The sequence below is a fragment of the Artemia franciscana genome, unplaced genomic scaffold, assembly GCF_032884065.1.
Source record: "Artemia franciscana unplaced genomic scaffold, ASM3288406v1 PGA_scaffold_38, whole genome shotgun sequence".
NCBI classification, from domain to species: domain Eukaryota; kingdom Metazoa; phylum Arthropoda; class Branchiopoda; order Anostraca; family Artemiidae; genus Artemia; species Artemia franciscana.
In genome coordinates, this window is record NW_027062676.1 from 771,696 (window position 1) to 797,382 (window position 25,687).

At 33.8% G+C, this 25,687-nt stretch overlaps 1 protein-coding gene across 6 annotated transcripts in view; it reads right to left on the reverse strand.

Annotated features, from left to right (window-relative positions):
* Positions 1-25,687, reverse strand: part of LOC136041817 (poly(rC)-binding protein 3-like) — a 186,804-nt gene that overhangs the window by 23,933 nt on the left and 137,184 nt on the right. For 4 of the 6 annotated variants that reach the window (XM_065726587.1, XM_065726585.1, XM_065726586.1 and 1 more), the window contains exons 8-10: positions 18,170-18,317; positions 12,873-13,007; positions 923-6,645 (exon numbers count right to left, since the gene is read on the reverse strand). In XM_065726587.1, coding sequence (XP_065582659.1) covers positions 6,357-6,645; positions 12,873-13,007; positions 18,170-18,317 — 572 coding nt within the window. In that variant the 3' untranslated portion in view covers positions 923-6,356. Of the gene's footprint in view, positions 1-922; positions 6,646-12,872; positions 13,008-18,169; positions 18,318-25,687 lie in introns of those variants that run through there. The other 2 variants (XM_065726589.1, XM_065726588.1) reach the window with 1 other exon arrangement.

The window sequence follows — 25,687 nt, forward strand, 5'->3', positions numbered from 1 at the left end:
AAGCAGCATATTGACAAATTTGGCAATCTATTTACAACTGATTACCCCGCCAAAGAAATGAATATGAATGGAAATAACGAGTCCAATTCAAGGCCTACAAGGGCCTCCTGCAATCTGCCTCGACTCTTATGCAAGTGAACTTGCATTTATAAGCCAAGGGATTTGGGCGAGAAAAAAAAAATTCAACTGTCTGTAATTGACTACAAAAAGTCGAGTAGACATGGGCTAGATGGGAATCCCAAATGAGAATGAGTATATTGTTGGTATGTGTGAAGCGGATGGTTACTACCACTTGAGCAATGGTCTAACCATTGACGGCTTTAAGGATTCGTGCTTTAAGCGCGGCAAACATAGGCTCAATGAAATACCCTATGAAAGAGGTATATGGTGTTGGTATGTGCCTATAGCAATGGCCTAGCGCTAGAACAACGGGTCTAACTAGCCTCGGCTTGAAGGCATCCGTACCTCAAGCGGTGAACATGGGCCCATTTTTTCCTATACAGAGTAGTTTCTGTTCGTTTTAAGTTTTGATGTCGCTCTTTACTTTCAGCAAGAAAAACTTTTTTTTATTATCTAATTTATAAAAAAAACGCAAAGATCAATATTTGACGATTTTTCTTTTACTTTATAAATGCTTTAAAGTTCAATAATATGGATCACAAATATATGACAAAAGATATGGAATGCAATACTTTTTCTACTTATTATTGCGTTTTCATGATAATTATGTTTTCTGCTTTAACGTTAAACTACTACTATTTTAAATTATGCATTCTTAAACCATAGGCTGCACTCTTTTTTCAGTAATTTATTAATTATTTTCAGTCCCGTGACACAGAATATAAAGAACAGCGATAAAACTACTTTTCATTTATTCCTACATTTCTAAACTGAATATAAAAACAACACGGAAGTATGCAAATCAGATATAGATCAATGTAATTTAAAAATACTTCCATTTATTGCTGCATATCAGACAGAATTCCCTATTTCTATAATCACAAATGAAAAATCAAACTTGTTTCTTCAACTAACTAGAAAGGATCACAAATAAAATATAGCTATTAATCAAATATAATAAAACTAGCCTTCGTACGAGATGTCCGTCGCAAACAAAGGCAGTGAAAACAAATAGACTTCAAAGTACAAGTCGCAGTAAAACACGCTAGAGATTACTCTTCCTTTCACCAAGATCTTTAAAATCCTCCTTTGGCAGAGCCTATGTGGCTATTACGCTGCTGATGATTCTACTAATTCTTCAAATCAACCAGAAGTCAACACTATAAAGTCAGTATTTACACTCCCCCACCCATTTTTTTTTATCTTAAAAGAAGAAGACAAAAAGAATTGAAAAGCATGAAATTTGTAATATCTATTCTATCACAAATTTTGAAGAAGTCCAGCATTGAAAGTTTCTATAACACTCAGCATTCAGATAGAAAATTCTAAATACACTTTATCTATTCTTTAGGTCCTAATTTAGAAAATGCACAAGACGTTTGGCATATTAATAAATACAAATTTGTCAAAATACGCCCAATCCCACCCCCTTTTTTAAGGAAAATTACCAACTGTCTCCTTATAAACTCAAATGAGCAATAAAAATGAGTAAAATAAACATGTTTGTGTTATTCGCAAAATCTGTCTAAAATTATAAAGGGTTCCGTCGCCCCTACTGAGGATCCTAACGCCCTTTGGGGTCAATAAGACTCTTTTTGGAAGCCTATGGACGTAATCTACTAATTTTTTGCGACAATCACTCAAAAGTACAATTTGATTTTGAAATTATCTATAATAAAGATAATTTTGGTTTTTTAGGCCCAGGTCAGCCGTAAAAAATATAGCACATTCCTGTAATAGATTGACTTTAGCAGTTACAGTCTAAAGGGGTGAATTTAGAGTAAATGGACCTTTGTGGGCTGAGCCTCAACTCAGTTGGGTGATGCCGCCCGTAAAAATAATAATAGTAGAGGGTCCATGAAGATTGATGAAAAAATCTGTTTTTGAAATAAAAATAAATCATATAAGGGATGACTAGCATTTTCCGTTCTTTTACCGAACGAAATAATAGGACGAGTTTCTTTCGATCGGGTTCTTTTGGATGGTGATTTTTGTTCAAATCTAGTTCTTTGAAAGGAATAAATTTTGATATGGAACGGTTGAGGTACGCAGCTGAGAAAAAAAATTACCAAAATGGAGGATTCCTAAAAGGAAAAGAAATTCCCAAATTTCCCTTATTCACATAGGGAAAAGCTAATCGCTACTTCGAACACGCCTTGAAATTAAATAGGGGCATATTTAGAGCTTTCCCAACATAGGTATGGTTGTGTGGTATTAAGACTTTGATTACCCGACAAAGCATTTATTTGAAGACATTTTTCTACAGTAAGTAGCGTAATATAGTAACTCAATTGAAAATGTTAAGTTAGAGACTCTTGGTTGTATTTTTTTTTTTTTTTTTTTTTGCTCTGATAAATGAGATCTAGCGAGAAAAACTTTTGTAGTAATGATACTATATGAAGTAATTTCTGATTAAAGAGGAGTTCAAAGATCTTGCGGTTAAAGTAAATTGTAAAATACGCTGCAAGTTACAAGTTGCTTATAGTTACAAGTTACTTACACACAAAATAACAGGAACAACAAAGAAAAAAGAGAGAGAAAAACGGAAAAAGAGCAAGGATGCTAAAGATTTCCTTCTGAAGGAAAGTGTATTGAGTTTATGTAACATATTGAGCTATTCAGAAAACACACATACAACTATACCATTGAAACTGTAAACCAACGTAATTACTGATAGGGAAAACAGATTATTTTAAGTTTATTTGCCTTTGATAAAGATGACACATTTTGTCTCTTGGGTTTTCCAGTTAATTTTTACTGCTTATGAATAGGGCCCTTTTCCCTATAAAGGGAAGTGGAAAAACAAATAAAAGTTGTTCTCATTTAAAATCACAAGCAAGTCACTAGTACAGAAACGACAGTAGAAAATTGCAATTACTATCGTGCCCAAATATCACATGTGTTTATAATTTTCAAGTAAAACTGTTAAGACATGACTGTCGCAAGAGGCTCAAGGAATGGCACCCATTAAGAAAAATATACTGTGACCCTGCGGCTTAGTTTGCAATGCGTTGACCCCAGGCGGCCTTGTGCTGCAATGAGTTCTTTTTTGTTCATAGATAAGATTGTTTTTTATTTTTTTCAGGACACAAATTTTATGTCTAAAATGGAAAGAAAAAAAGAAAACAGTAGAAGAATACAATGTGTAGCTGATTAGCATAGCTTGATAAATGACAGATAAAATTATGTTACATGGGCTTCGAGCTAGAGATACTGAAGTATATACTGAATGTGGGTATATACTGAAAATAAGATACTAAATTTTCTGCCATTACAATGATCAAAACCCTATTCTTTACGAACTATATAGCTTAATTAAATTCAGGCAGGAAATATTGATCCCTTACGGGAGAATTTCCCACTTTCTAACCAAAAAAGAAGAGAGCGAATACGCCCTTTAAACAAGAGAATTGTGGGCAAAACAATATTTTCTCTTTTTTTGTTTGCCAAAAAAATGAAAATGAATGAAGAAAACACAAAAAAACATTAGCAATACCGTTAATAAAATAGAGAAAAAAAAATATATAAGTAGCGAAAGTATGCCAAAGAGAAACTTCCAAACATTGTATTTATAAGTTTCAGACTAAGCTTCCTTCAGTACCTTTTAGGATAAACTATTTCATCTTCAAAAACCTTCATTTAATTTAGATCAATTAAACATCAAGTTTGAAGGAACTAATAATTGCTTTATGTCTTTAATCAAAAACTTCCAACCAGGTATTAAGCTGATAAGATAAAAGCATTTGAACAAGGTTGTCTTGCAACTAATAGTTAATTTTACCATTGTGATACTACGAAATTACGAAAGTCCTCCATAAACGGTTTCAACTAATCAATAGCTTTTAACAATTTTAATTTTGCACAGAAGAGAAATATAACAAGTATCATATCAAATAATGGGCGTGGTTGACCGTAAAATTAATTGGTGGAAAGTTTTCCCATCTGAAAATACTGTTACGTTCAAATTAAAATGTAGATTTTCTAGACTACTGTTTATAATAGAGGATTTTCAATATTTAGTAGCAGAAAAGTTTCGCTACTTATGTGACTAAGAAGAATAGCTGAAAAGCGAAGATGTAAAATAAAACACAGAAAACCAGAGCAGAAAAATAATTCACCCATTCATACAAAAAAAAAAAAAAAAAAAAAAAAAAAGATTTAACTAGAACTTTTCAAACCTAGTGAACTATAATTATAAATTTACAGTCATTCATTATCAAGTAAAAAACACCAAAAATCAACTGAACGTCTGCAACAACAACTTTTTTTCTTGAAATTTATTTCAAATTGCGTTTCTTTTATCCGCGATTATATCACCAAAACAGTGTTTATTTTATCAATAATCATCCTAGAGAAAATATTCCTGTGATTGACTGATGATCTGGTTTACTCTCGTAAATAAACTTCAGAAAAATGATCTATTTTAAAGCCAAATCATGAAAACAAAAGTTTTTCGTACTCCGAGAAGGTAACTTTTACGATAGGTTGTAGGCAGAAAACTATATTTCCGCGCAAACCTCGTTAAACTATCTAAAGACAATAGTCCCAAAATCTGCATACTCTTTACTACTTGCTTTGATATAAATTTTCCACAGAAATAGTTTATTTTTATACTGAACTAGCCATAGAGCCTTTTGGACAAAAGGCAAAAAAAAAAACCCGTAGCATAAAATCTTCTACGAACAACCTTGGAAAAATACTTCCCCCCTTCTCCCAGACATAAAATCACAAGTCCCATACCCCCACCAAAAACAAAAACAAACTCAACCCTCCAGCTGACAAAACGGGTTATACTCCTTTGCTATGAAACAACTAGACTCTGATCGTCAAAGTTCTTCGAAGAAATATTAACTTTAGCTACCTATCAAATAGCCTTGCCTGATTGGCTAGGTGTTTCAGCCACTTGCCAAGTTTATAAAAGTAAGATTTATTTTAATTTCCTAATGACTGTCTATTAAATACTTAAGTGAGTCCTTTCGTCGAATGCTTGTCCTCAATCAGAACAATTTTTTACTTCATCTTGAGACAAACCCAGGCAGTTTCATTTGAAAAGGAAGTAATAAGAAATGACGTCAATTCAAAAAGAGAGTTTTAGGGCGAGGGGAAAATATATTTTTCAAAATCTGGGCGGAGGGGGAATTTTTAGTTTTTTCATTTTATCAACCAAAAGGATTTTTTAATGGAAATACTCTATAAAAAGACATTTCAAAATGTACAGCAGGGGGTGGACAATTTTTTCGGGGGAGGGGGCACATTGACGCCACTGGTAATAAGTGCATGTAAGTTCTAATAAAGAAATTAATGACTATGAAGGGTTATTTATATTATGAATAAGAAATTAGAGCGTCCAGTATACGGGGAAAGGTTGTGTTTAGTTACCTTTTGACGGAGGACTTTGCAGAAAAATACCCAACAAATTCACAAGGTTTCCGAAAGTTTTGTTTTCCTTTCTCTGACTATGGAATAGTAGATGGTACCAGAAATACGCAAAGATCTGCTATGGTTGAAAATTAACTGCTAAGAATGTTAGACATACAAAAAATGTGAGAATAGTAACATTAACCAAAGTTCTTCTGAAGTTGAATAGGTATCATAGGCTTCCTCCCCAGTTTCATTCTTTTCTTTCATTCAGTGAAAACAGGTTAGCTCTCGTCGAATGATTAAAGAGAAGGAAAAAAAACAAGCAATTGATCTTGCTTTCTTCAAGTCACAAATAGGAAAAAATAATTCTAGCCGTAAAAAGGCCAGACATTCTATACGCAACCATTAGAATATTGTAGTAAACGTTTATAATGAGTATACAAATTGAACAAAGGTAGTAAAGCAATACTCAAGAATATATAGGGGCATTAAGCACTTCTCGACAAAAACTTTAAATTATTGATGCCAGATTGGACTAATTTTTGTCAAATTTGTTTATAAGCTCCAATTTTGTCCACCGGATTTTAAAAGCTACTTGAGTCAAAACTATGCAAGTACGAAATAGTGTAATAACAATGCTGACCTCAGATACATACCAGTAGACAAGTTAGGAATTTACCATCCGGATTAGTAAATATATGCCCAACTTGGAATCAATGATTGATGCTTAAGAGGTCTACGAGATCCTTCATTATTGCTAAACAAAAAAAGTGGCATACAACAGCGCGTAGTAAAACAATTGTCTTACATAAAAGATATGATAAAACTTCCAGAACTTATACTGGATTCAAAACTGAGCAACTAAGATGAACAATTTAGTATGGGGAATATTTTCTACCCTGTTTTAAAGACGGCGAGCTAGAACGAAGCTGTAGCCTATCGCGACCTATACTACAGCTAACTGCATTTTCTTGCAAAGATCTGACTAGCTCATTCAAACTCTCAACTGCCATTAAACCAGGGAGGGTACTGATATTGGTTAATGCACCAGGTTTGGTGAGCACTTGCGCTAAAGGTTGAGCAACACTGAATGCACGAGCAGCAGCCTCTGCAGTGACGGTTTCACATATTTCACTATCAGAACAGGCTTTTTGTACTTCAACTCTACTCAACGGAAGAAAGCAATAAGAGAATACAGACACACAAGGAGTGAGACAGAACGATCCAGATGCCGATTTAAGTTCCAGGTAGAAAGGTTCAAAGCCATCCACGATGCCAGGGTCGGTGCATCAAGGCAAACGAAAAGAAAAAAGGGCAGGATTAGAGGTTTGGTTTCAGCACAAAATAAGATAGCATTAAAGCAAAAACAGTGCAAAAGGCATCCTGCAAAGCTGTTAGAGTGCAATTTATTGCCATTGTTAACTATTTGTTACTTTAGAAATTCGCATAGTGGGCAAAAATGACTTGTACAAACACCTTTTTTTTCATTTTGGAATTACTTTTTTCAATTTAAGTTAAATAGGAACCGTCGACTTCCAAACTCAAATTTTGTTTACGCACCAATATCTATAATTGGTAAAAAAAAAAAAAAAAAAAAAAAAAACAAAAAAAAAAAAAAAAAAAAAAAAAAAAAACAAGGGATTCACCAAAACGCTCACATTTTCAAACTGTCTAAAAAATAATTCTTTTAAACAAGACGAAATTATTATGCTTACTTTAAACTATATTGTTTTCCTTGTTGTTTTTTTTTTGTTCTTATTCAGTAGGAGCTTTTGCAGGCTAATAAGGGGGAAATTTAAGAAAAGGGAAAATAAGCTTTAACAAGAATTAAAATAAAACACTAGTTACATCAAACAAACTACAATCCAATCAAGCACTAACCCAATGGCGTCAATTCATAAAAACTATGGGGGTTGCTTAATGTATTTTTCAAAATTTATTGGGGGGAGGGGGGGGGGGCAATTTTGATGTTTTACTTCAAATTTTTTCAAAAAAAAATATAAAAAAGGTGTATTTTTCAGTGAAGATACCAAAAACGTATTTTACAAAATTTAGATGCAATTTATAAATCTAGGAGGGTAGATACCCCCCTTAAATTGACGCCACGGCACTAACCACTAAAATTAGATCAAACACAAGTGCAACATAATAAGTCAATAAGTGATGTTAAATTAGAGGAAACAATTAGTTTAACCTTTTCAATCTCCCTTAAAGGGATTCAATATCTTGAAAAAGATCACCCTCTCTCATTCATTACAAATATTTAGTTTGGGTGGCCAAACTATTTAGAATTGATTGGGCAATCTTGCAATAACTTGTAGAGCGTAGATAAGAAATCAGAATAAACGACGGATAAGTAGAAGCCGACCCTTACTTTCACAGAAAGCTTGGAAGAACCATTTACATTCTCCCGTTTTGTGCTGGAGATAGAGATATTCAGTTTATATCATTGCAAAGTGTGAATTTTGTTATTAAACAGAGCAGAATTTTCTTTTTAAAGTTCAGGAAAGGAAAATCCCTAAAAAATTTCTAGCATACCTGCTAGGGAAACACCAAAAACCAGCTCAAAAGAAACGTCATTTGATAATTTTGCAGCTTTGGAAGTTTCCTGCGGTGCTACACACTGTTATTCCAAATCTTGCCTTGCCAACATAGTTTCACGGTCTTTTCAATCCAATTTCACAGCCAAAGCACAAATTCTCAATAGCATTAAATAATAATTAGCCCCCTTGGAGAATTCGCTAACGGACCCTTTGTCTTTGAGACTTTCAGCCGGAGTTAAGGCTCGCAAAATGATTTATAAGGTATCGAATCCCATTCAGGGTAGCAAGGTAAAAAAAAAAAAATCTATTTCAGTAGAAAATAAATTTGTTAACTTTTACCAGGAACTCTACATTACGACACATTCTTTACACATAACGGAATTCTAATAGTCCTGTGGAATTTCACGACTTCATCATACTATATATCGGTACTAACATTTAGCTGCTCTCAGCAGAGCAGCATAAATTACCAGATAATTTCTTAGGAAAACTAACGTGCTTAATAAATTTGTCATCCACAGTTCGTTAATTTTAGGGGACGGGACATTCCCCATAAGGACTAATGAAATACGAAAAATGCAAAGGATTTTAATAAGTATGATCCACTAATGGTTGAATTCTTTTTACTCAACTATATCAACGAAGAATGAATAAAAGGAGTGGCTGAGGAAAATGTAGTGCAATATGGTTAAAGCTTACTTTTTCCTATTGTATTCTGGGAAGCATCTGGTAACCTATACTGGCAAAATAGACACGAATAAGGAATCCTATTAAATAAACAGCATTTTCATATTTGTATATTCAGTTATTTATCTGTATTTTTTCTCAAAAATAGCACTACATTTTTTTTCTTTGAAAATTGGGATTTAAACCACTAAGAAATTTTGGGACGGTCTAAACTTGGGTGTACATTCAGGATATCGAATATTTACACGTCCAATATGTAACATCAGCGATGCTTGTAAAACAAATTATAATTCATGTCAGGACCGTATCCAGAACTTTTTATCGGAGACAGGTGGGTAGAAAAGAATTTTTTCCGGAGGGAGTTACAATCTTTTTTAAACGCATCAAAATTTGTTTATATTCATTTTTGTTACATTTTTACGAGTCGGAAAAATATTTCGGGGGAGGGGGGATATTTCGGGGGAGGGGGGAGTTGAACCCCCTAATCCCCCAGGCTACGGTCTTGCTTCAGGTTATACCTTACGCAAAGCTTCTGCGAAGCGAAATCTTCCGTCTTTTTTTGTAAGTTTCAGGCGAATTGCAGCAGATTATAAATCAATAATGGCCCTGTAATTTCTTCACACAAGCAGCTCATTTTCTATAGTTCTGTGTGTTTTTATGGTTAATGAAAGGCAAATAAACTATTCAAATCACAAATTCTATTTTATTCCCAAGGAACATTTTCAATAAAAGTCCGGTTGATCATAATGATAGTTATTGACTATTTTAGTGAAAAAAAAAAGAAAAAAAACAACAACAAAAAATGCTTTATCTGTTTATCTTTTCAGAGGAGAAAACTTTCTTCTTCTTTTTTTGATTTCTTAGGTTCAGGAGGCTATTGGCACTCATAAATAATCGATTTCAGAAACCCTCAGAAAGACTTGCCACACGAAACACCATGACAAAAAATGTGTAATAAAATACTAAAGATAAAAGCTCTAATAAATCCTACCAATAAAATTCTTAAGTGGCTGGATCTAATTGACTTCATGATTTTTTTTTTTTAACTTTCAAGTAAGAACAAGTAATAAAATAACTATTGAAGATAAAGTCAGCCTAATACTCATTCAATACCCACACAAAAACCCCAAGAAGTTTTCTCGAATTTTCCACACGAAAAATAAACAGTCTTCAACCCGGGTAATAAACATTTTCTATCGAAGGTCCGCTTTAGTCAAAAGTAGGACACGTTTAACGTTCAGGTGTAAGACACTACATACACATAAATAAATAAATCTTATGTTTGCAGGGGACTTGCCACCTTTTAGTCTATAATGAGGAGTACACCTGCTCTCTGACCATAGTACTAAGGTTCTAGAATCCGTGAGAAAACGTGTCAAGCAAGTATTTTGGGTCAAAATGAAACAGGGTATGGATTTGTCTTATGTATAAGCCACTTCTCTCACAGTGACTCTACGAGATATATCTACCTTCAACATGGAAATATCCGGATCAACTTGAAATTTAGGACACATTTCTATAGTAAAAAAAAGAACTTGTAAAGTTCTTGGGAAATTCCTGCCCGTCTACTTTGCAAAGTTAAATGGACCCAGAGTCTTTCGTGCGAAAGATGAGTGGTTTCAGAGGTGGCCCACACCTCTTATAATCCGCTCCTTTTGCCCCCATGGGTAACACAACTTGCCCGTAAGCCTTAAGTAGAACTTAACACCTTTTCACAAAGGTGGTAGAAGGGACGTATGCCTCTATAAAAAAAAAAAAAAAAAAAAAAAAAAAAAAAAAAAAAAAAAAAAGAAAAAAAAAGCTATATCTTGAGTCTGTGCTAAAGCTAGCCAAGTCGGAGCTAAGGAATATAAAACCCATTGTTACAGACTGGATCGATACATAAACGAGCTAAGCCTCAAATCTTGACTCAATACCAAAACAAGATAATCAGCACGAGAAAAGAAGTACCGATTCTGTAAAAAAAAACAAGAAAAGTCCGAACTCTAGGGTTTTGTAGCATTTAGAATTGCTAAAAGCTAACTTGATACAAAAAGAAGGTAAACTCTGATTGGAGATTTGGACTGCACACTCAAGTTATAAACAAAACTGGAATTGTAATCCAGTATTTTAGTTCTTTCCAGAAACAAAGTCACGCATCAAGTCAAGCTTATAACAAACCAAAATTACTATAAACGAACAAATTAGGTCTGAAAAGAACATATATTTGAACAAAAATTAAAATTAAAGAATTCAACGAGCAGAAATTATAACAAATAAGAGTTATGCTGGTGACCCCCTCAAATTCCCCTAAGGAACGAGCGTTGTTTTCATTTTACTAACAACAATTTACTTTTTGAACGCGTGTGTTTTTTGCCATAATCATATATATATATATATATATATATATATATATATATATATATATATATATATATATATATATATATATATATATACATATATATATATATATATATATATACATATATATATATATATATATATATATACATATATATATATATATATATATATATATATATATATATATATATATATATATATATATACATATATATATACATATATATATATATGTATATATATATATGTATATATATATATATATATATATATATATATATATATATATATATATATATATATATATATATATATATATATATATATATATATATATATATATATATATATATATATATATATATATATATATATATATATATATATATACATATATATATACATATATATATATATATATATATATATATATATATATATATATATATATATATATATATATATATATATATATATATATATATATATATATATATATATATATATATATATATATATATATATATATATATATATATATATATATATATATATATATATATATATATATATATATATATATGAAGCAAAAGCAAAATAGCAAAGTTTAGAGGAACCGACTGAAGTAACTTATAATGAATACATTTGCGATTATCGCCACGGTTTCACTATTTTAGAAGACATTTTTTTTTTTTTAATTGAGTTTTTCCTTTTAGTTCTATTAAAACCTGTAAAAATTAAAGGGGATTGGGGCAGCAGTTCAACTCTTATTAGTGATAGTATAAATTCGTTTTAGGTAAAACTACTCATTCATATTAATTTTGTTCGTTCCGAGTTTGACTGAATTATTTAATTTACTTTCCGTTGATTATGAATGTTATCTGTTAATTCAAACCAATTTACGTTCATTTTAAGTGTGACTAAACTATGTGAATTTATTTCAAGCTCGTTTAAGTTTTAATATCACTCTTTACTATCCTTTAAAAAACCTTATTTTGATAATGTTTTAAAGAACTTCCGATATAAGAATCGTATATTTGTGAAGACATGTGCATTTTGCATTCCAGACGTTTTGAGAAGACGTTTTGCATCCCAGACGTTTTCCAGAAGTTTTGATACTCTTAAATGATTTGCAACTCGTGCTCCAATTTTTCTGTATTTTTTTTATTCGGTTGATATATTTGCTTTATGAAAAATAGGACAAAGCTGTCAGTGATACTATTTTCTACATGAAAAGCAAAAAAGTAAGTAATTATGTTTTAAACGATAAGCAAACGTTTTTAAAGTGTGGGACACCAGTCTATCCAGTCCGTCTGAACTTATCATCATAACACCTACTTGTGCCCTAGAAGATCTCATGGGCTTACCCTGCTCCTCCTTTAGCGGTGTGTTTTTGCCGTTACAATAGGACCAATGACCTGTCAGATCATAGCCACAATTGTGGCCAAAATCAACATTACAGTACGACTACATCGCCATTTTGTATCTGGTGTATAATTTGTCGACTACATACCGTACTCGATAGAGTAAAGTAAAAGACAGATCCTTTTGAAAATACAAATGATGGAGGCTTACAGCAGCAGTTATCCTACCTGTAAGATGAATTTTGCCAAAAATATAAAAACAAGGTATTAGCGGGCAAAAGTTCGGAACAAATGAGTGTTCTTTTTTAAAACAAAACATTCTAGGAATAATTACATTAACATAGCATTTGCTGATCAATAACCGCCCCATAGAATTCTTGCTCTCTTACACCCAAATTCAAAGAAAATCAACCAGTAGTAAAAATGAAGCCAAGCCAAAGTAAGTACTCACCTGGTATTGATAAGGTATTGAGCAAGGGCCACTGATTCTGGTGAGCCAGTGATGGTAACAGTTCTTTCGGTTGTCGGTGTTACGCCCTCTCTGTCTTCACAGTTTGAGATCCGAATCATAGCACCGCTAACTTGCCTATAATTAATCAGATTAAATTATTATTACTGAAAGAACTTTGAACAGAGTCGAACATTGAGTTGATTATAAGCGAAAAATAGAAGAAATTTATTTTTTTTTACAAAGAAATATGAGCCGGACAAACATGAAAATAAATGTTGAAGTATCCCTAACTGAATGACAAAACTTATAACCCTTGATATTGTGTTTTTTTATTGTATTTTTTTTTTAAAATCAGTTATAGTTAGAAAACAACAGAATTACCTTTGAGCAAGACTTTATCCCTATAAAGCCTGTAGCTAGACACAAATTTAGTGAGAACTTTCAACCAAAAAAAACTCCCGATATAATTGGCCTTAGACCGGTTAAGCGCTCCTCGCGGAGCTTTTTACCGTTAGTCCCCCCAACTTCATCATCATCCTTTTTGTTGACAAATAAATGCACATGACAAAAATACACTCAAACTATTTATTTATACTCACAACACAAGGTTCATCCATCCCAACTTTAGTTGGAAAGAAGAAGATGCTTCAATCTCCTACAAAATACTCTTTGAACAGTGTAATTTTCAGTGATAAAATATTGATGATGCTGAAGAACGAGGGGACATTCGGGAACTAATCCGCTTGGCGTCTCTGAACCCGAATAACAAGAATTTGTTTTAACAACAAGTGGTTCAACAATACACCGTTAATCAGCCTGTTACTTGCCTCCATTGTATGATAAATTCTACACCCTTTTTGTTAAACTTATGGGAGGAATGCAACTAACATGAGAAAACAAAGCCAACGAGTATGGGGAACAGTGCCCTAGAATCCAGAATCAGAGGCTTTCTATCCTTAATCTTGGCCTACCCTACACACCCTAGAATAAAATATGACTGCACGGTCACATATATGCGTCAAGCATGTTGCTATATTCAGTGTCCGATATACACCCTTCGAAAAAAAAGCTAAGAATAAACTAGTTATAATGCAGAGCTTATGGGTTGGTTTCTATGTTAATTGCAACTGAACGAAATATCTACAATTAATTGTTCTTTCCTCACAGAAAATGGGCACTTTTGCGTGGAAACACATCGTCGGAACCTAAGTAATTAATACAAAAAGCACGATACACCGCTCGAAATAGCAAACATATAGTTCTTGGTTGAATTTTTTTTGTCAAATTTCGAAGTCAATCTTACAAATTAATATATATATGTTTTATAATTTTAAGCTTGACACAAATTAAATCTACATAAATTCAGCTCCCTCGGTTTCATCCTGCGAACCCACATCGAAGCTAATGCTGTTCAACATAATTTGCAGAAGTATAAGACGGCTGAACTTAACTACAGCAGGATCATCCTTTGAGAAACGCGAGCTCTAAATTCTTTAGAATTTAAAGTAAGTATACAACGCAATTATTTTTCTTCCTACATTTTTTTTTCAGTTATCTATTTTTACAGCACTGGGTGAAATAACCAAGTAACTTAGAAGAAAACTCCAGTAAACTTTAACGTACAAAGACATTTAAAATCGACCCTATAACATGGCATTTTTTAGTTGAAAATGCCGAAAAAGGTCTCAAAATTTAGAGCGGAGGGTAGCCCCCCCCCCCTTTTGATTGGCGTCCCTGCTTGTCAAATCTTGATCTCAATTACAATGTTTCATTCTTTCACAAAATAAGACAAAAACACCTTTCTTGACCTTCTTAAGACTTCCAATACCCCTTCCTAAAATAATTTCCTAGATACAACCAGGTAACCAAAGCATGCAAAGCATGCTTAAACGAGAATAAATTTGCGTCTCTTGTCAAAAAGCAATATCTTGTCTGACGAATCGAGTCCCCTAATTTGGATCGATCTGTTTCCACGGGGAAAAGCTGACACTAGAGAATATCCCAGCTTGGTTTCCTTGATCGCATAATGCAAATCATAATTAAATTCTAATTATCATTCTTAGTCACGATATGTCGGATGCTTGATGTCTATTTAAGCCGAATCTTCGTTCGAAACATAGCGTACTTGCAAAATGTACAAACCCATATGATCTTTTTCCACATGCTAAACTAAAAAAAAAAAAAGAAAAAAATTTCCACTGAAAGTAAGGAGCAACATTTAAACTTAAAACAAACAGAAATTATTACATGCATGAAGGGGATTGCGCCCTACTCATCACTTCGCTTTCTACACTAAAGTTTTTCAGTACTTTTTAAAAAAGCTTCCTATTCTTCTAACGACCCTTGTGCTTCAGGAGTTGTTCTCAAAGAACTGGGACAAAATTCAAACTTTATCGTAAAGAGGAAGGTGTTGAGGAGGGCGCAATCCCCTTCATACGTTTAATAATTCCTGTTCGTTTTAAGTTTTAATGTTGCTCCTTACTTTCAGTTGTAAAAACTTATGTTTTCTTTAATTTAATTTCTGATTGTTTTTCAGTAATTCTAGGAAATCTGGCCCCATCTCCACGGAGAAATCCCCCTCCCCATGGAAATATCATCTAGATAATTCAATCCCGGTAAAAATTTACCCTGGGCAATTACCCTTAACAACTCCACGCGTAAAATTGGAACAGAACAGAGAAAGCAAGACATTAATCAAAAATTGTATAGGAATTCTGGAAAATTCCCCCACTGTATAATTTCCCCTGATAAGTTCACCTCATGGAGACTTCTCTCCCCATAGGAAATTCCACCGTTGAAAAACCTCTAGCAAAAAATTCGCCCCCACCTAAAACTCTATACATACTTCACAATAACAAATACTATGTGTAAAACAAGGGTAAATTTATGACTTAAATACCTTACCCGTGCGGCTGTGGGGGGGAGAGGGTCATGTTATATGCAAAGGCATAGTTATTGGGCCTTTCAACTATGATGAGCAAAATGGCTCTCAAAATTTTGATAGGACGACTTTGGAAAAAAGGGGCAGTAGAGGGGGTCGGGTTGCCCTCCAATCTTTTTGGGCACTTAAAAGGGCACTAGAACATTTAATTTCCATTAGAATAAGCCCTCCAACGATATTCTAGGACCACTGGGTCGATACAATTACCCCTGGGGAAAAAAATAAATAAAAAAATAAACACGCATCCGTGATCTTTTTTCAGGCAAAAAATTCAAAATTCCACATTTTTGCAGATAGGTGCTTGAAGCTGCCAAAGTAGGGTTTTCTGATACGCTCAATCTGATGGTGCGATTTTCATTAAGATTCTAATACTGTTAAGGGGTGTTTCGCCCTTTTTCGAAAATAAGGCAAATTTTCCAGGGTCGTAGAATTTAATCATTAAGACTAAACTTAATGAAACGTATATATTTAAAATCAGCATAAGAAGCCGACTCTTTTGATATATCTATTTGTATCAAAACTTCGTCTTTTAGAGTTTCGATTACTATTAAGCCGGGTCGCTCCTTACTCACAGTTCGTTAACACGAACTGTTTGATCACACAAGGGTCAAGGAAACACAAGAGTCGTTTAATTAGAATCAGAACCTTTTCTAAAAGGCTGAAAAACTGAAGTGTGAATAGAAGGCCGTTGAGGAGGGGGCAATTCCTTTCATACACGGAATAATTTCTGTTCGTTGGTATATTCTTTTTTTTTCCAATCTGATTTTTGCTCTAAAGAAATCCGGTATGAAACTATTTCTGGGTCTATGCTAGGTACTATACTAGTTCTTTGTGGGTATCCATCTGAAGAAACGGAAACTCTAAGCAAAATGGGCAAAAAGTGAATGTTGAGACTGACTACATACTTTTTAATCAACTTAATTCCTAATGAAGCATAAAACAAAAAGTTTAGGGGTAGATTGCTAAAACAAAATGTGTTTTTCAAGTATACAGAAAAAGCATATTGGATTTTTTTTTTCGTTTTTGACAGACGATTGAAAAACAGAAATAACACACATTTTATTTAGAAACAACCAATTCTTACTGCTATTAATGCAATTTTTGCAATTTGCAAAGCAAATGCAATTTTTACCATAAAAAATGCGCTAATGTTTCATTAAAATGACTTCTATATAGATCGCTGGACAAAGTGGTGCCCAGGCGTTGTCCTCTTTGTCCTTTGACAAGGGCCCCCTTTCTTCGGGCTTGATGTTACTGATGACACCTATGAACATGTCCTATTAATGTGAATTATGTGCTCAGGGTATTTTGAATGATTTTTTGCCACCCTCTATTTTGTATCATGAAGCCAAAAAGTATTATGCAAGTGGAGGGGGATGTCAAAAGTAACGAAAAAACAGGTAAACAAACTTCTGCTGCTTTTCGTAAGACTTTTTGCCCCTCTAAAGAACAAAATCCTGGATACGCCCCTTTTACGATGTATTTTATATAGACACCATAAGAATATTGCTTGTAGATGATGCTGTAATGAAAGAAAAGTTTTGTCATCCGACTGGTGTAAAAAGGAAGGTCATGAATACTGTAGTAGGCACTCTGTCTAGCACGCTGGCATGTCAGAGAAATACCAGCTCTATGGAAGGCGTCACTAGCCAAAACGTTTGGGGATGGGAGCCGTTGATTTTGGTAAACATTAGGTCATTTTTACCGCCTGGTTTTCTTTAATAAAAAAATACGCATAATACCCATTTCTTTCATACTCTCTACTTCTTGTCTTGGTTTTCCCTTAAGAAGCACTTAGAGATCTGACGAAAATTTTGGGGATAAAATTGCCATCGAACATTATTTTTTCCTCTCTTTCCAATGGCTCACAACTACATTGGATAACAACCTTGACGGTATAGAAGTCATGGCCTGTCACGAAAACTCTCTAATCTAAGTTAAATCAAGAAATGTGAAAATATTTCTTTTCATTCAGCATTTTACTTTCATTAAGTTCAAAATAGGAACTGGTTTCCAGGACTATCAAGATCATGCTAAGTAAAAAAGAGGCAAAAAAGGATACACCTACCAGCCGCATAGGTTTCATTTTGCTTTACCATCAAGTAATTTAAAAACTTTCAATAAAACAGTAATTTTGCCCCCACCGAAATATCCTGCTTCAAAATCATTTCTACATTCTTCGCATAATTCGTATCTTTTCAAGGGGAGGGTTGACCACCCCCTCCGACCCGCAAAAAGACACTGCAACATACCAGCGCACAGCAGAATTAATTTACAACATATTTTGGCAGAATAACGTCATGGTTAAGCCCTGCAGAGCGGCTATATCATTGGTTATAGATAAAAAAAAGTCTACCTTATTTCTGCTATTTTGGTTCCTCCTTTTCCGATTATACATCCTATTAATTCATTAGGAACTGTCATTTCGTGAGATGTCTGTGAGTTATTTCCGTTGACGCCACGTAATTGAGTCCCTGCTAGCGCCGCTAAAGCTGCTACTGAAGCTACAAGGAAAAAATGAGGACAAATAAATCTATATATATAAAAATAAGTTGTCTGTCTGTGGATGGATGGATGGATGGATGGATGGATGTGTCAGGTGACGTCACCTGAAAAAACTGGATTAGGTGACGTCAAAACTGAAAAAACTAAAAAAAGGCAAAAACTACAAAAAAAACTAAAAACTAATAAAAAAAATAAAAAAGCTAAAAAACTAAAAAAACTATAAAGGTAAAAACCAATAAAAAACTAAAAAAAAAACTGAAAAAACTAAAAAAAGGCAAAAACTACAAAAAAAAACTAAAAACTAATAAAAAAGTAAAAAAGCTAAAAAACTAAAAAAACTATAAAAACTAAAAAAAGGTAAAAAACTAAAAAAAATAAAAAATAAAAAAAAACTAAAAAAAAGGAAAAAACTGAAAAATAAGCTAAAATAAAGGTAAAAACCAATAAAAAACTAAAAAAAAAAGGAAAAAACTAATAAATGACGACACTCAAAGAGAAAGCGACCAGGACAAAAGGAATGTTCGATTAGCAATCAACAAAGCACCGGGACACAGGGAGTATAAATGACGACCAGGACACAAGTAAAAAAAAAAATTAACAAAACTAAAAAGAAGGTAAAAACTACAAAAAAACTAAAAAGAAAAAAAAACTAAAAACTAATAAAAAAACTAAAAAATCTAAAAATCTAAATAAACTAAAAAAGAAAAAAAAAGGAAAAAAATAAAGGAGAAAAACAAAACTAAAAAACGAATGTATATACAGACCGGTACACCGGGATACAAATGACGACCGGGACACAGGGAATATAAATAACGACCGGGACACAGGGACACAACTACAACGGGGACACCGGGGGAAACAGGGGGATATAAATGACGACCGGGACAAAAAAACTAAAAAGAAATAAAAACTAAAAACTAATAAAAAAAACTAAAAAATCTAAAAATCTAAATAAGCTAAAAAAGAAAAAAAAGGAAAAAAATAAAGGAGAAAAACAAAACTAAAAAACGAATGTATATACAGACCGGGACACCGGGATACAAATGATGACCGGGACCCGGGACACAGGGAATATAAATGACGACCGGGACACAGGGACACAACTACAACGGGGACACCGGGGGAAACAGGGGGATGTAAATGACGACCGGGACACCGGGACAGGGAATGGTCGATTAGCAATCACCATCAACAAAGCTCAAGGGCAATCATTAGAATCATGAGGTATAGATCTGAATACAGATTGTTTTCCCATGGACCATTATATGTTGCATGTTCAAGAGTCGGTAAACCTGACAATCTATTTATATGCAAAGACAATGGGACAGCAAAGAATGTTGTATATTCGCAAGTTTTACGTAGTTAAAACCATATATATATATATATATCTATATTCACAGGTGGGACATAGGGACACAACTACAATGGCGCGTAACTATTATGGCGCGTAACGACTTACGCGCGCGGGGGGGCTTGGGGGGGGCGCGAAGCGCCCCCACCAACTAGGTGTTGGGGTGGCGCGAAGCGCCACCCCAACAGCTAGTATACTATATATTTTAATTTTTTTTTCTTTGCTTAGAAAAAGAATTAACATTGAAAAAACGTGCCAAGGTGTAAATGAATGTTGACAGATGGAGGCATGAACCCTTATGCCCGTAATACTTAAATGTAATCAATGTTACTGAGCTAGATGGGAACCAATAGTTTGATACAACATAATAGAAAAATGTTGTACTGTCGCATCAAAAAGAAAAAAAAGTGGCAAATCACAACTACCAGATATAATTCAACCTACATTACATGATTCAAATAGAACAGCTTAAAAAAACGTATCTTTGTCACCAAAATAACTTTCAATAACATAAATAAAATACGGGATTTTCGAGCTTGATAATTCCCCCCCTCTAAAAAAAGAATGCCAACGATAATGTTCAACCAAAAACTTGAAGTTTAAGTACACCCTACGGAGGTATAAAACAACAACAATGTCATTTGCAATGTTTTTTAACTCTATTAATACTTATCAAATTATAGTCTTTTTAAAAATATTTAGGTATTTTCGAGGCGGAACAGTTAATAATAAAACTTTTTCATTAATACTTTTGCTAGCAGTGAACAATCTTGCAACGCAAATAGTATCCATGCATGCAGTTAAAAAGGCCAGTACCTCCTACTCTTTTCTTCCTTAGTAGCTGAAGATCATGAAGAAGGTTTAATGGCGATTCCCTCAATGCTGCCGTATACATAACTGAAGTCAAAGATGGCATTATTTTTAACTACGGTTATAAATAGTGACATATTTTTTTTAACGACTCATTTTTAGCTTCTAAGCAGTTTTCCATCGATTTTATGAAGTTTATGTTTGATGTATGAACCGAACGCGAGACCCATGATTTTCTATGGTACAGGAACGACACGTTACTCGACTGAGCCAGCAAGTCATTGATAATACTATGTTCTTAGACAAACATTCTGGACAGTCAATGTATTGTTTTTGGGACACCGGCCAACTGATGTTAACCGTCATAATATCGTAAAAAGTTATTTGCACAATCGAATTTTCAATTGGATTTTTGGTAAGTGCTGTCAGTTGGCCTCCACTAGGATCCCGAGTCCCCCTCCAGGGCCCCAAGTTTTGCCTCCCTTTTTTAAGCTTAATTTTTTCAACACAATTTTTTTACAACATTTTTTGGGACTTCATATTATTTTGGAACATAATTTTTGGACTTGGAATTTTTGGGAGACTTTGAGAGAATTTTCTGATATGTTTACGAGAATTTCCAGAATGATACGTTATCCGGTATTGCATAATTATTCATGTTGTCAGTGAAACAATAGAATGCGTCCTGTAACAGCCCTCACATCTGGTCCTTTCTGTAGCAGCCTATACTCCGATGCATTATTCGAATTGCTAATACCTTTTTTGACATCATTCCAAGAATATGTATCCTGGTTTCCAAGAATTTATTGGCATGTTTCCGAGAACTTTAAGAATGACGCGTTATCTGGTATCGTGTAATCAATCATGTTGTCAGTGAAACAATACAATACGGCTTGTGACAACCCTTATATCTATTCTTTTGAGAAAACAACAGAATCAACAGCATTTTTAACCTCTAAGGAGTTTTCCATTGATTTGATGAAATTTATGGGTTTTTCAGTTTTTTTATATAGAATTTTTGGGGGACTTAATTCTCGGGAACTTGAAATTCTTGGATATGTGATCTGGTATTCTGCAATCATTCATATATCAATGAAACAATAATAAGAGTCCAAAAATAATAATTCTAAGTCCAAAAAAACCTGAATTTCATAAAATCAATTGAAAACTGCTTAGAAGCTAAAATGTTTTTGACTCAGTTGTTATCTCAAAAGACCAGATGTGAGGGCTGTCACAGGATGTATTGTATTGTTTCACTGACAACAGGAATGATTACGCAATACAAGATCATAAGTCATCCTTGAAATTCTCGGAAACATGCTGTGAAATTCTTGAAAACAAGGACACATATTCTCAGAATAATGCACAAAAGGTGTAACCAAGTCCAATAGTGAATCGGATTATGGGCTGCCACAGTATCTGTGTTTCAAAAGACCAGATGTGAGGGCTGTCACGGGATGTATTGTTTTGTCTCACTGATTACATGATTAATTATACAATACCAGATAACGCATCATTCTTTAAATTCTCGGAAACATCCAGAGAAATTGTCGATGTCCCAAAATAATTCCCCAAAAAATTCGATATCCAAAAAATAAAACAATTCTAAGTCCCAAAAACCCATAAATTTCATGAAATCAATGGAAAACTCCTTAAAAATTTAAAATGTTGTTGGCTCAATTGTTATGTCAAAAGACCAGATGTGAGGGTTGTCACAAGGCATATTGTATTGATTCACTGACAGCATGAATGATTACACAATACCAGGTAACACTTAAAATTCTTAGAAACATGCCATGCAATTCTCGAAAACCAGAATGATTACGTATCATCCCATTGATACTTAATCATTCTTGAAATCACACTTATCATTCTTGAAATTCTCGGAAACATACCAAGATATTCTCGGTGTCCCAAAATAACTCTAAGTAGCCAAAAAAATCTATGTCCAAAAAAACTGTTATAAAAATTAAAAATGTTGTTGACTCAATTGTTATCTCAAAAGATCAGATATGAGTGTTGACCTAGCATGTATTGTATTGTTTCACTGATAATATGAATGATCGTACAATACCAGCTAACGCATCATTCTTGAAAATCTAGGAAACAAGTCGCGAAATTCTCCAAAACCAGGATGCATATTCTTGGAATGATGTCAAAAAGATCCTACCAACTTCAATAGTACATCAGTGTATGGGTTGCCACAGTATTCGTGTTTCAAATCATTTTTGAAATTATCGGAAACATAAGAAGATATTCCCAGAAACCCAGGATGTATATTCTTGGAATGATGTCTAAAAAGGTGTTAGCAACTCCAGTAATACTTCGGAGAGTAGGCTGCAACAGTATCTATGTCTTTAACACCAGATCTGAGGACTGTCACATGATGTATTCTATTGTTTCCCTGACAAAATGAATAATTACGCAATACCTGATAACCCATCATTTTTGAAATTCTCGGAAACATACCAAGAAATACTCGACGTCCTAAAATACATCGAAGTCTCAAAAAAATTCCAAAAAATTATATGTTCCAAAATAATTAAAAGTCCTAAGAAAATTCTACGTCCCCAAAAATTATGTCCGAAAAAATCGAGTTGAAAAAAGTTGAAAAATTTTGAAGTTCAAAAACAAAAGTTTGGGCCCTGAAGGTGGAAAAGGGGCCCTAGGGGGACAAGGGGGCCTGGAAAGGAACTTGAGGCTATGGAGGGGGACTCGAGGCCCTGGGGAAATGGTACCCTGGAGAGAAACTCGGAAACCCAAATTCTTTTGCAAGCCCCGTTAATGGAAAACTAATATGCTCAGGACCATTATATTATAAAATGGATACCTGGCCGGTTGTAGTCATTACAATCTTTGGAGATCGAAACAAATTTCATTATATCATCAAAAGAATTTATCTGTCCAGCAAGCATCTCAAATTACTGTGGTATGCAAACTCATTGGAGTGATGTCAAAAATGGGGCCTGGAAACCAATCACTGATAACACTTACCGAAATTCCCATTGGAAAATCGATTGCACAAATAACTTGTTACGATATTGTGACGCCAGTGCTACAGAAACAATACATTTATTGCCTAGAACGTATTTCTAAGAATAAAATATCATCTATGACTTGTTGACTCAGTCGAGTAACGTGTCGTTCTTTTACCATAGGAAGTCATGTGTTCGATACATATATCAGACATAAATTTCACAAAATCAATGGAAAACTGTTTAGAAGCAAAAAAAAGTGTCGTCAGAAAAGAATATATATCACCATCGATAACCGAGTTAGCAATGGCGCCATCTATGACTTTCGTCATATAGATGACAACATTGAAGGAATCACGGTCAAACCTTCTTCATGATCTTAAGCCACTAAGGAAGAAAAGAGTAAGGGGTACTGGCCGCTTAAACTGCATACAGTGATACTACTAACGTAAAAAAAAAAATTATTTTCTGGAAACAGAATAAGTTTCATCTTCTTAATGATTTGGTTTTTGCAAATTCTAGAATAATGAACTCTTTCAGATACTTTTAGAGTTATTTTACAATGATTTTCTATGTGTAACATTTTCATAAGAGTTACAGAAAAACAATTATTTTTTTCAAAAATATACTTTACAAATATTTTTTTTATTTAATCAATTTATTTTTACAAGATAGCTCATTTTAAGGAAGTTGCAAAAATTCAATAAAAGAATCTGCCAGAAGGGCATGTCTCAAGTAGCACTTAGGGTAGGTGAATTTCAGATAGCATGAGTATTTCTCATATTCGAGCTATATATTTAAAGGGTCCTCTATACATATAAATGGTGCTTACTTAACATCGTACCAATACAGCGTTAGGTAGGCAGGAATCAAACAGTTCGTGGTAACGAACTGTAGTAAGGAGCGACCCGGCTCAATAGTAGCCAAAACTCTAAAAAATGGAATTTTGATACCAATAGCTACATCAAAAGAATCGCATTTTAATGCTGGTTTTAAATATATAAGTTTTATCAAGTTTAGTCTTACCCATCAAAAGTTACGAGCCTGAGAAAATTTGAGTTATTTTAGAAAATAGGGGGAAACACCCCCTAAAAGTCATAGAATCTTAACGAAAATCACACCATCAGATTCAGCATATCAGAGAACCCTACTGTAGAAGTTTCGAGCTCCTATCTACAAAAATGTGGAATTTTGCATTTTTTGCCAGAAGGCAGATCACGGATGCGTGTTTATTTTATTTTTTTTTTTTTTTCCAGGGGTGATCGTATCGACCCAGTTGTCCTAGAATGTTGCAAGAGGGCTCATTCTAACGGAAATGAAAAGTTCTAGTGCCATTTTTAAGTGACCAAAAAAATTGGAGGGCACCTAGGCCCCCTCCCACGCTAATTATTTTCCCAAAGTCAACGGATCAAAATTTTGAGATAGCCATTTTATTCAGCGTAGTCGAAAAACCTTATAACTATGTCTTTGGGGACGACTTACTCCCCCACAGTCCCCGTGGGAGGGGCAACAAGTTACAAACTTTGACCTGTGCATACATATAGTAATGGTTATTGGGAAGTATACAGGCGTTTTCAGGAGGATTTTTTTGGTTGGGGGAGGGGTTGAGAAGAGGGGGATATGCTGGGGGAACTTTCCATCGAGAATTTGTCATGGGAGAAGAAAATTTCCATGAAGGGAGAGCAGGATTTACTAGCATTATTTAAAAAAAAAAACAATTAAAAAATAAATGTGAAAAAGCTTTTTCAGCTGGAAGTAAGGAACAGCAATAAAACTTAAAACAAACAGAAATTATTACCCATATGAGGGGCTCACCTCCTTCTAATACCTCGCTCTTTACACTAAAGTATTTTTAGTAATTTCAACTATTTATTCTACGGCTTTTGTGATTCAGGGGTCATTCTTAATGAATTGGGATAAAATTTAAGCTTTAGTGTAAAGAGCGAGGTACTGACGATGGGGCGAATCCCCTCATATATGTTATAAAAACATGAGAATACAAAAGTTCTTTACGTAAGCTAATTTATAAGCTACGTAAATCTTTTACCAATAAAAAGATTCGTAAAAAATTAAAAGTTCTAGTTGCCTTTTTAATTAACCAAAAAATCGGAGGGCAACTAGGCTTCGTCCCTCGCTCTTTTTTTCTCAAAATCATTCGATCAAAATTATGAGAAAGCCATTTAGCCAAAAAAAAAGCAAATTTCGTTTTGATTATTCCTCTGCGGAGAGCCAA